A 12,050-nucleotide genomic window follows, 5' to 3' on the forward strand; every position below is an offset into this window, starting at 1 on the left:
ATGAACACTTTCCTCATGTTGTTGTTGTGGTCTTCAGCCCTGAGACTGGTTTGATGCAGCTCTCCATGCTACTCTTCCTGTGCAAGCTTCTTCATCTCCCAGTACCTACTGCAACCGACATTCTTTTGAATCTGCTTAGTGTATTCATCTCTTGGTCTCTCTCTACGATTTTTACCCTTCACGCTGCCCTCCAATACGAAATTGGTGACCCCGTGATGCCTCAGAACATGTCCTACCAACCGATCCCTTCTTCTAGTCAAGTTGTGCCACAAACTTCTCTTCTCCCCAATTCTGTTCAATACCTCCTCATTAATTATGTGATCTACCCATCTAATCTTGAGCATTCTTCTGTAGCACCACATTTCGAATGCTTCTATTCTCTTCTTGTCCAAACTACTTATCGTCCATGTTTCACTTCCACACATGGCTACACATTTTATAAGCGTCCTATGAAATGTAGCTGTAAATGAAAATGTTGAAGCAACTAAGAGTGTATTCAGTGCAACGTTTTTAGCTAAAACTCAATATTACTTGGCTCTCCCAAGGCTGTCAGTAGTTGTAATGGAATTTTGTCTGCAACCGGGGCCTTGTTTCGACTCAGGTCTTTCAGTGCTCTGTCAGACTCTTCACCCAGTATCATATCTCCCATTTCAGAAATGACTTCCTAACAGTTAAATCAAGACTCGATGTTAACAAGTTTCTCTTCTTCAGAAACACTTTCCTTGCCTTTGCCAGTCTACATTTTATATCCTCTCTTCTTCGACCATCATCAGTTATTTTGCTTCCCAAATAGCAGAACTCCTTTACTACTTTAAGTGTCTCATTTCCTAATCTAATTCCCTCAGCATCACCCGAATTAATTCGACTACATTCCATTATCCTCGATTTGCTTTTGTTGATGTTCATCTTATATCCTTCTTTCAAGACATATCCATTCCGTTCAACTGCTCTTCTAAGTCATTTGCTGTCTCTGACAGAATTACAATGTCATCGGCGAACCTCAAAGTTTCTATTTCTCTCCATAAATTTTAATACCTACTCCGAGTTTTTCTTTTGTTTCCTTCACTGCTTGCTCAATATACACATTTAATAAGATCGGGGAGAGGCTACAAACATGTCTCACTCCCTTCCCAACCAGTGCTTCCCTTTCATGTCCCTCGACTCCTATAACTGCCATCTGGTTCCTGTACGAATTGTAAATAGCCTTTCGCTCTCTGTACTTACCCCTGCCACCTTCAGAATTTGAAGGAGAATATTCCAGTCAACCTTGTCAAAAGGTTTTTCTAAGTCTACAAATGGTAGAAACGTAGGTTTGCCTTTCCTTAATCTAGCTTCTAAGATAAGTCGTAGGGTCAGTATTGCCTCACGTGTTCCAATATTTCTGAGGAATCCAAACTGATCTACCCCGAGGTTAACTTCTACTAGTTTTTCCACTCGTCTGTAAGGAATTCGCGTTAGTATTTTGCAGCCGCGCTAATTAAACTGATAGTTCGGTAATTTTCACATCTGTCAACACTTGTATTCTTTGGGGTTGGAGCTATTATATTCTTCTTGAAGTCTGAGGGTATTTCGCCTGTCTCATACATCTTGCTCACAAAATGGTGAAGTTTTGTCAGGACTGGCTCTCCCAAGGCTGTCAGTAGTTGTAATGGAATTTTGTCTGCAACCGGGGCCTTGTTTCGACTCAGGTCTTTCAGTGCTCTGTCAGACTCTTCACCCAGTATCATATCTCCCATTTCATCTTCATGTACATCCTCTTCCATTTTCATAATGTTGTCCTCAAGTACATTGCCCTTGTATAGACCCTGTATATACTGCTTCCACCTTTCTGCTTTCCCTTCTTTGCTTAGAGCTGGGTTTCAATCTGAGCTCTTGATATTCATACAAGTGGTTCTGTTTTCTCCAAAGGTCTCTTTAATTTTCCTGTAGGCAGTATCTATCTGACCCCTAGTGAGATAAGCCTCTACATCCCGACATTTGTCCTCTAGCCATCGTTGCTTAGCCATTTTGCACTTCCTGTCGATCTCATTTTTGAGACGTTTGGGCCGGCCGGAGTGGCCATGCGGTTAAAGGCGCTGCAGTCTGGAACCGCAAGCTCGCTACGGTCGCAGGTTCGAATCCTGCCTCGGGCATGGATGTTTGTGATGTCCTTAGGTTAGTTAGGTTTAACTAGTTCTAAGTTCTAGGGGACTAATGACCTCAGCAGTTGAGTCCCATAGCGCTCAGAGCCATTTGAACCATTTGAGACGTTTGAATTCCTTTTTGCCTGCTTCATTTACTGCATTTTTATATTTTCTCCTATCATTAATTAAATTCAATATTTCTTCTGTTACCCAAGGATTTCTACTAGTCCTCGTCTTTTTACCTACTTGATCCTCTGCTTCCTTCACTTCTTCATCCCTCAAAGCTACCCATTCTTCGTCTACTGTATTTCTTTGCCCCATTCTTGTCAATTGTTCCCTTATGCTCTCCTTAAAACTCTGTACAACATCTGGTTGAATCAGATTATCCAGGTCCCATCTCCTTTAATTCCCACCTTTTTGCAGTTTCTTCAGTTTTAATCTACAGTTCATAACCAATAGATTGTGGTCAGAGTCCACATCTGCCCCTGGAAATGTCTTACAGCTTAAAACCTGGTTCCTAAATCTCTGTCTTACCATTATATAATCTATCTGAAACCTGTCTGTATCTCCAGGCTTCTTCCATGTATACAACCTTCTTTTATGATTGTTGAACCAAGTGTTAGCTATGATTAAGTTGTGCTCTGTGGAAAATTCTACCAGGCAGCTTCCTCTTTCATTTCTTATCCCCAATCGATATGCACCTACAACGTTTCCTTCTCTCCCTTTTCCTACTACCGAAATCCAGTCACCCATGAGTATTAAATTTTCGTCTCCATTTACTATCTATAGTTTCTTTTGTTTCATCATACATTTCTTCAATTTCGTCGTCATCTGCAGAGCTAGTTGGCATATAAACTTGTACTACTGTAGTGGGGGTGGGCTTCGTGTCTATCTTGGTCACAATAATGCGTTCAATAAGCTGTTTGTAGTAGCTTACCCACGCTCCTATTTTTTTATTCATTATTAAACCTACTCCCGCATTACCACTATTTGATTTTGTATTTATAACCCTGTATTCACCTGACCAAAAGTCTTGGTCCTCCTGCCACCGAACTACACTAATTCTCACTACATCTAACTTTAACCTATCTATTTCCTGTTTTAAATTTTCTAACCTACCTGCCCGATGAATGGGTCTGACATTCCTCGCTCCGACCCGTAGAACGCCAGTTTTCTTTCTCCTGATAACGACGTCCTCTTGAGTAGTCCCCGCCCGGAGATGCAAATGGGGGACTATTTTACCTCAGGAATATTTCACCCAAGAAGACACCGTCATCATTTAACCATACAGTAAAGCTGCATAAGAATGTGAAATGAGATGTGGCCTGAAAGGAAAGTAAATTCCCTCTTGCTTAGCATGCTATTTTATGTCTGATATGGTGACGTTCTGGAAATTAAACTCAAATCAGCAGATGTAGCAGCTAAAGAACAAAGAAACTACTCACTATAAAATTTAGTTTTTGCTTTTCAGAAACCATCTTTGGCTTCATGTGATGTAAGGTGCAATGCGCACACAACACAACATTCAACAACTCTACCGAGAAAGATGGAGGTGGGTGTTGCATTAAAGAAAATCGTTCATGGAAAAATTAAACTCGATTATTGACAAAAATAGACTGTATAAAATAAGGAGACTCTAATACCTACGTAATTCTCTCCTTGCAAAAATTATAACATTTAAACCAATTGCGTTATTTATGACATAATGAAAACAAAGAGATCAAATTACATTAATCACGAATGTTATTAATTACCTAAGGGACAAAAATTTCCTTGAATCAATAGTTCTGACAAACAAGATTTTCATTCCTGTGCATCCATTGGTTACCTTGAAAAATTTGTCCCAAAATCTTTTCTTTGAGTACAGTCAATAACAAGTTTTCATCTTCATAACAGAGTATCCCAGATCATTTCTCTCAGATTCTCAAATATCAAGCCACCTTCTCTACAAAACTCAATTGCTCGCTACTATGCTTCAAATAAGAAAGCCTCGGCGCTACACAATTGACAGATCATCAAGCGGACAACAGATGAACGTAAACACAAAGTCAAGAATGTTATTCACTGCTCGTGCGGTGCGATCGAACATCTTTGTCAATGTACAGCATAGGTGAATTATTTACAAATGCAGAAAACATATGGCAAAAGTACAATTTTTTAATATCTTGCCATTTTATACATAGGACAATCAACTTGGTCAGGTAGGTGGAGGGAGAGGGTTCGGGAAATCCGATAACGCTATCAGTGACATCAGGAAATTACTTTGTCCAAGAACCAGCACTGCCTGCAGGTTCATGTTTCTAGTTTCAGGCGGAAATGAAGTCATTTGGAAGAGGTTCTAAGACAATTATCTGTCGCGTATGGTTGTGGTAACCTGTATCTCCATGCTTTTCTAAGTGAACGAAAGCTTAATGACGAAACACTGTGACAAGGTAGGTGTACCACTCTGATATACACTATACACCGACGCAAGTGTCGCTGTCGACGTCTATGGCCAAAGCCTGCATCCAGTGCAGTTAACAAAACGTGTATCTCTCTTGTTTAATGTAACCCCTACCTCATTTTCCTTCACACAACAGATTTCGTTCAACGCAACATGTTTCCAGACAAAAACTAGCTGCCCTTTATTGTAAGGAGATATATTTGATGACTGGATTGCATCTGAAATACCTTCATGTAAGAGTATACTAATCTTATATGCACAATTAGCGATAACTTCATACGAAATAAGTTTTGAGTTTTTATATGTATGTAAATGTTTAATTTTTGTGTTCGTTCTACAGTGCATAAAAATCGTTCTTCGACTGTTGTGGATACATAGGCAAACAGCGTAGATAAGCATCCAGCTCTTAACTGGACTGAGAGTTATAGCAGCAGCCCTGGGTAAGAAACGATCCTGATAATATTTCTGTATTTATCAGGAAATAATATGTCAATATCTCCAACTTTATTGCTTGTAATAGCTCCGATAGCATTTTTATAAATCTTGCGACATTGTTGTAAGTGGGACAGTAGATGTGTGTTATGGGATTTGTAGCTAGGTTCTGGCGAAGAAGAGTCGCATTGTGGCAACTCGCTGCAGATGTTGCTTTTTAGAACGGCACTGACCTGTTTGTGGAGTGGGACAAAAAGAAGCGAAGACATTACCCTCGATAGTGGAGGGATTGCTTTTAAATGACTCTGATATTTTAGTCAGTTTTGATGTGGTTTCTCTTTTCACTCACGTTCCTCTCTCTGATTCGTGCAGCTAATTGAGGTTAAGTTTGGTGGCGAGTTAACAAATCTGTTTCGACATGTGCCGACTTCCACTTACTTTTTATTCAATGGTCAGCACTATGAACAGACTGATGGAGTTGCAATGGGAAGCCCGTTGTCACCTATTGTGGCCAATTTGTTATGGAGGACTTTGAGGAACGAGCATTGGAGTCAGCGACCTTGAAACCTGCGTGTATTTTTCAGATATGTAGACAATACTTTTGTTGTTTGGCCTCATGGTAGTGAGAATTCAAACCAGTTTTTGGAACACCTGAATTCAATCCACCCGAATATTTAGTTTACTAGGGAGGTGGAAGAGAATGGATGCCTTCACTTCCTAGATGTGTTGGTCAAAAGGAAGACTGATGGTAGGTTGAGACACTCTGTTTATAGGAAGCCTACTCAGCCTGAATTGTATCTGCGAGCTGATAGCTGTCACCATCCAGCTCCGCGTGAAGGAGAACTTCGTATCTTGGCGCACGGGGCCCACGTTATCTCAGACCCTGAGAGTTTGGCAGCTGAGCTGTCACATCTCGAAGTCACCTTTCGTCAGAATGGTTACAGTGAGAGGCAGATCAAACGTGCTTTGCGCTATCAGCCTTCTGTGCAACGGGTGAGTGACGATAGCAACGAAGTGGCACCTAAGTCTACCGCCTTTTTGCCTTACGCAGGAAGCATTTCCAACAGGATTGGCCGTATTTTGCGGAAATATGATGTGAAATGTGTTTCTCGGCCACCTTCTAAGATTAAGGCCCTGTTGGCGTCCGTAAAAGATGATCTTGGCTTGCGTAAGGCGGGGGTCTATCGTATTCCTTGCAGTTGTGGCAGGTCATATATCGGTCAGACAATCAGGTCTGTGGAAGACCGGTTTATTGAACATAAGCGTCACACACGCTTACAACAGCCGAGCAAATCCGCTATTGCAGAACATTGCCTTGACACCGGTCATCTTATGGAAAACAAAAACACGGAGATTCTGGCTTGCACGTCCAGCTATTGGGATAATGTTATTAAGGAAGCTGTTGAAATAAAACTATCAAGCAACCTTATTAACAGAGATGGTGGGTTTTGTTTAAATGCTGCTTGGAATCCGGCTCTGTCTCTCAACAAAAAACAGAGGGACAGTATTAGTGCTACCTCACCTGTTGATTAATAGTCACTATCGATATTTCTGATGTTGGTTATCTTTGTTTGTGTTAACACTTTTCCTGTGTGTGGTATCTTCCTTGTTTCTCCTCTGTGAACCGAGGTAATAAATTTTCCTGCACATTTCTTCCTTCTTGCATTTTTGCCTTGAGAATGGGAGTGCGTGCTCCTGCCGAAATATCGGCGGTGATCGACGACGTCACCCGGCAGCAAACCCGTAAGTTATTTGAGAAAGATACTACCCGTTTTATTTGTGACACCACCACTACCGAAATGAAACAATAATAGTGTAACTAGGCGATTTGTAGTCAACAAAAGCCACTTCTCTCTCTTCCTTTTTTTACAAGGGAATAAGAAAATTAAGTTAGTGAAAAAGTCCCTCGGTACTGACTTCTGTTGCTTCAGTCACTGCGAACTTTTACAACCAAACTCCCTATGTTTTTGAGGAATAAATGGCAACATAGTCAGCAGGTATTTTTATTGTGCAACTGATAAACTTGGCTGGTCTTTCAGAGAAAGTATGGCATAGCATTGATCTGTTATTTTCCTTCTTCGTTTGAAATCAGTGACACTTTTCCATTCTTCGTTTGAAATCAGTGACACTTTTCCATTCTTCGTTTGAAATCAGTGACACTTTTCCATCCTTCTGTGTCAGAGTACGAAATTTTAATAGAGCTTCATATACGAGAGTGTGAGTCACCTCGATGAGACTGTATTTGGTATCTTACTGCCTCCAATGACAACAACGCTTCAACAGCGTCTTCAAATTCAGAGAATGGAGTTGTGTTAATATGAATCGTATGAAACGGGTTCGAGAGCTTTAGCTGATGGAACCGCTGACGTAAGTACTGCTACGCACAAAGACCATGTACCTTCTAGCAATGAATGTTTCAAAGATTTTCTCTATGATGTGACACTTGTAATAGTCTACGGTCATGCGACAGAGTACTAAGATCACAAGAACACTGAAAACACGTTTTTGAAAAACAGAATGGGCTTAGAACGTAGACCATTTCCACTCTGTGTATATATTTCTTTGTCTGGTATTGAATACAACTGAAATTGTTAACCCCATTCACTCACATCTTAATTTTTAATCTCTCACTGTGACACGGGAACCTTACGACCATCCACTCCATAACAGAATACTTGTGTTAATAAAGTTTGTTGACACACAACTGAGTACTTAGCCCATGAACCTCAGAAAATTCACTGGATTGCTTCACACGAATAGACTGACTCTGTTTCTCTGTGATACGTTGTTTGCCAAATTTATTTCTCATTGTTTATTCTTTTACTGTGGTAATGGTAATACAACAGATGCAGTTTTCCGCTCTTAGGCTAGCTGAGCTTTTTCCAACTTGACCATACCTACTGATGGAGGATTAACGTTTAAAAACAAGCTACAATCTATAGAATTCCATTACCAAAGACTACACCGATAAATTATTTTCATGGTTGTTTACACTTGTATTTGGATTTTCTATTACGTTTAGCGTCGCATATGCAAGTACGCCTACTTTAAGAGAATCGTAGTTTCCTTCGCAAACTTTATGAAGCACTTTAATTTTTCATCAGTTCAACAAATCTCCGGTTGGACGAAGGATAATATCGCAGACCTGCAACAGAAAATGGTTAATTATTCGCAACAATACAAGCAGGCAGACGAGAATAAACACACCTAAATCACTGAGATATCAAGGGCGTCAAAGTAAAGATGTAAATCGACATTTTATTAAAATCATTTTGGTGTGTTATGCTCACCAAGTGTACCAGCAGTGTGTACATTAAAGTCATTGCGTCCATTTGCAAATAAATACTGTCTAATCTCACTACAGGTATTTTACTAACTCGCAATGTATTTCGGATACTGTGAGTCCGTAATCAGTAGCCTCCTGTTTCTTCAACTTAAGCGCCTGGTTCTGTATTTGATCATTCTACCCTGTTGTCTGCCAGTTATATTGAGTGTGTGGAAAGTTAAAATCTTAGTATAAGATTACTTCTAATTAGGTAATGACCTGGTCTGTTATAGCATGGCAGGTTATGTTATGTCATACCGCATGTTAATAAGTTAATATCGTTGCAGCAGTACAGTATGTAGTAATTTCTTTAATGTGTGACAGTAATAAAATGCATTCATTGCGCTGGTTGGTACAACTGTACACTGCACGAAAAATCTGTTGACAGTATGGGAATGTTTATTGTCATTTACAGATTTTAATTTTGTTTATATTTGTGGAGTATACATCAGCAAGCTAATAAATACGTAGATATAGCAAATACTGTAACTATAAAATACATGTTACAGACAGTAAACAATCAACAAACAATGATTTAAAATGCTGTGTTGGTAGTAAGTACAGGGTGTTACAAAAAGGTACGGCCAAACTTTCAGGAAACATTCCTCACACACAAAGAAAGAAAATATGTTATGTGGACATGTGTCCGGAAACGCTTACTTTCCATGTTAGAGCTCATTTTATTACTGCTCTTCAAATCACATTGCTCATGGAATGGAAACACACAGCAACAGAACGTACCACCGTGACTTCAAACACTTTGTTACAGGAAATGTTCAACATGTCCTCCGTTAGCGAGGATACATGCATCCACCCTCCGTCGCATGGAATCCCTGATCCAGCCCCGGAGAATGGCGTATTGCATCACAGCCGTCCACAATACGAGCACGAAGAGTCTCTACATTTGGTACCGGGATTGCGTAGACAAGAGCTTTAAAATGCCCCCATAAATGAAAGTCAAGGGGGTTGAGGTCAGGGGAGCGTGGAGGCCATGGAATTGGTCCGCCTCTACCAATCCATCGGTCACCGAATCTGTTGTTGAGAAGCGTACGAACACTTCGACTGAAATGTGCAGGAGCTCCATCGTGCATGAAACACATGTTGTGTCGTACTTGTAAAGTCACATATTCTAGCAGCACAGGGAGAGTATCCCGTTTGAAATCATGGCGGTGAATCGAGGAAGTACATTACATACTGACGAAACTAAAATGAACTCTAACATGGAAATTAAGCGTTTCCGGACACATGTCCACATAACATCTTTTCTTTATTTGTGTGTGAGGAATGTTTCCTCATAGTTTGGCCGTACCTTTTTGTAACACCCTATATATGTTATAGTACGAACACAGGTACCTAAATACATTTTAAATTTTGTGAACACATCTGCTTTAAGACCGTATCTGTTGTCAGTTGACGTATATATTTTCAAGGTATAAAGGCGCTTATTGTTGTAAACTGTCACTAGATGACTAAACCCGATGTTTCCCCCACTGCTGCAGTATACCCAGGGGAAGGTTGCTTCAGCCTCGGCCAAAACATCGGTTTTATTCTCCAGCAATCCCTCCCGCAGAAGACATGATGAGTCTCGCCCATATCGGGTAACGCTTCCTACGACCTTAATAACAGCCTCACTTCCCCTGTCATGGATGCGTTCACAGTTTCGCATAGGAAGTGCATCATAAAAATGTATCCTCCCCTGATGCAAGCAAGCCAACACCTGTTGCAACGCGTCCGCGATACCATAGAAACTCGCATTGAGACAGAGTTTACGACTGAGCTGGTCCAACACATGTTCTGTCCGGGAGAGATCTAGCGATCTTGCAGGCCACAAGACTAACTCTGTATATCCAGACACTTCACGGACACGTGTCATGTGTGGAAGTGCAGTGTCACATTGAAAAATGGCATAACGATCCTGTTGCATGAGAGGAAACCCTTCCAGGCATGCGTCATCTCTTACGTGTCGCTCTGCAGTCATAGGATCCTCAATGATTTGACCTGAACTCAAATCTGATGGCTTGTCACACCAAGAGGTCAGATGTAAAAGAACTATTCCTCTCTGAATCGCTGAAAGAACAGGACCTCTCCCCAGGTCGCCGCCAAATTCGCTGACGATTGTCATCCGGGGTCGTGCACAGATACGTTTCGCCGCGCAGCGCAGTGTAACACCATTCATCAACAATCCGCGCTCTCTAGTCACGGCGCCAGTCGAAACGCACGTATCTCCGTCGTGCTGGTGACGTCATGCTACGCAGGGGACGGTAATTCCTTAGTCTACCTGCTGGAGGTCTCTGACCAATGGCGCGGTGTTAGACAGATTGTTGAATAAATTTTCTCGGATGAGAGGCGCAGGTATGAAGAGGTAATATGCACTTTGGTGCACAATTGAGTGATTCTCCCTCTTGCGGTCAGATGTAGAGAACCGGAATCTTGAATACAAGTATGCTTGCCCACAGATTCCCATGCAGTCTAGAATAAGGCCACGTCGCAAATCTGGATATTGCACGATTCGACCTAGCGGGCAGATGAAGAACTCACGTATTTTTGGCAAGTGAAGGTAATGCTGTTTCACTCGAGGACTTGGTATCTACGTGTCCTTCATAGTTGTCAGTCAACACCTGACACAGTTCATGCCCCTCGTATACCCTGTGAGGACTGGTTATGACACTGGACATGACCGACACTAATGCACTCCGATACCCATTCTACCACTTAAAGGAAATTACAAGTCTGAGCATACACATACCCAACGATGAAGTGTACATTTACGAAATTAAGTTGAAATCCGACAGTATATTCTGGATGTTTCACATATTATGTCAAGCAATGTAACTGACTATGGAAGAAGGAGGAAAGTAATAATGCTTACGAAGAAGTGACTGATAGACATGTATGGTTTGGCCGTGAAAGTGGTTCCTGTTTATGTAACCCAATAGATTGTGAACAGTGTGTGCCTTTGAAGAAACAGCTTTCAGAATAGGACAGATATTACAACTAAACTTAAACTGAAATAGTAATAGTAACCATTACCTGGCAGTCCACAAGTGGGAATACGATTTAACATTGTTACATTGTTATTATCACGTTGCTGAGGATTATATGGGTAGATCACGTAACTAATGAGGAGGTGCTGAATAGAGTTGGGGAGAAGAGGAATTTGTGGCACAACTTGACTAGAAGGAGGGATCGGTTGTTAGGACATGTTCTGAGGCATCAAGGGATCACCAATTTAGTACTGGAGGTCAGCGTGGAGGGTAAAAATAGTAGAGCGAGACCAAGAGATGAATACACTAAGCAGATTCAGAAGGATGTAGGGTGCAGTAGTTACTTGTAGATGGAGAAGGTTGCACAGGACACGGTAGCATGGAGAGCTGCGTCAAGCCAGCCTCAGGACTGAAGACCACAACAACAACAATAAGAACACTATCATATTCCTTCATGATTATTTAATTAAGAACAAGAGATCACCAGCACGTGTATCAAAAGATTTGTTATACAGCCATCCTCTTACGCAGTGTACTTTTGATATTATCTTTCAGTATATGCTACTGTTAAATTCCTCTTTTATTTTTCCAGTGAACCTCTATCTCAAGCTATCATTTCTTGCCATCTTTAAAATGCTGCTGTATGACTAAGTACCTGTGTCTATTTGCTGGGCCAGTATTTGGCGCACACTCGGGGCTAGTCATCCATAGAGCACCGTTGTGTGTTCCTGCGGTTCGCGAAC

General features: G+C 41.1%; 1 protein-coding gene across 1 annotated transcript in view; it reads right to left on the reverse strand.

The window, feature by feature from the left end:
* Positions 1 to 8,064: 8,064 nt before the first annotated feature.
* LOC124596150 (dehydrogenase/reductase SDR family member 11-like) overlaps positions 8,065 to 12,050 on the reverse strand; it is a 69,292-nt gene continuing 65,306 nt past the window's right edge. Inside the window, exon 6 of the mRNA XM_047135169.1 lies at positions 8,065 to 8,143. Coding sequence (XP_046991125.1) covers positions 8,099 to 8,143 — 45 coding nt within the window. The 3' untranslated portion in view covers positions 8,065 to 8,098. The remainder of the gene's footprint in view (positions 8,144 to 12,050) is intronic.

This window comes from Schistocerca americana, chromosome 2 (assembly GCF_021461395.2).
Source record: "Schistocerca americana isolate TAMUIC-IGC-003095 chromosome 2, iqSchAmer2.1, whole genome shotgun sequence".
In the NCBI taxonomy this organism is placed as follows: Eukaryota; Metazoa; Arthropoda; class Insecta; order Orthoptera; family Acrididae; genus Schistocerca; species Schistocerca americana.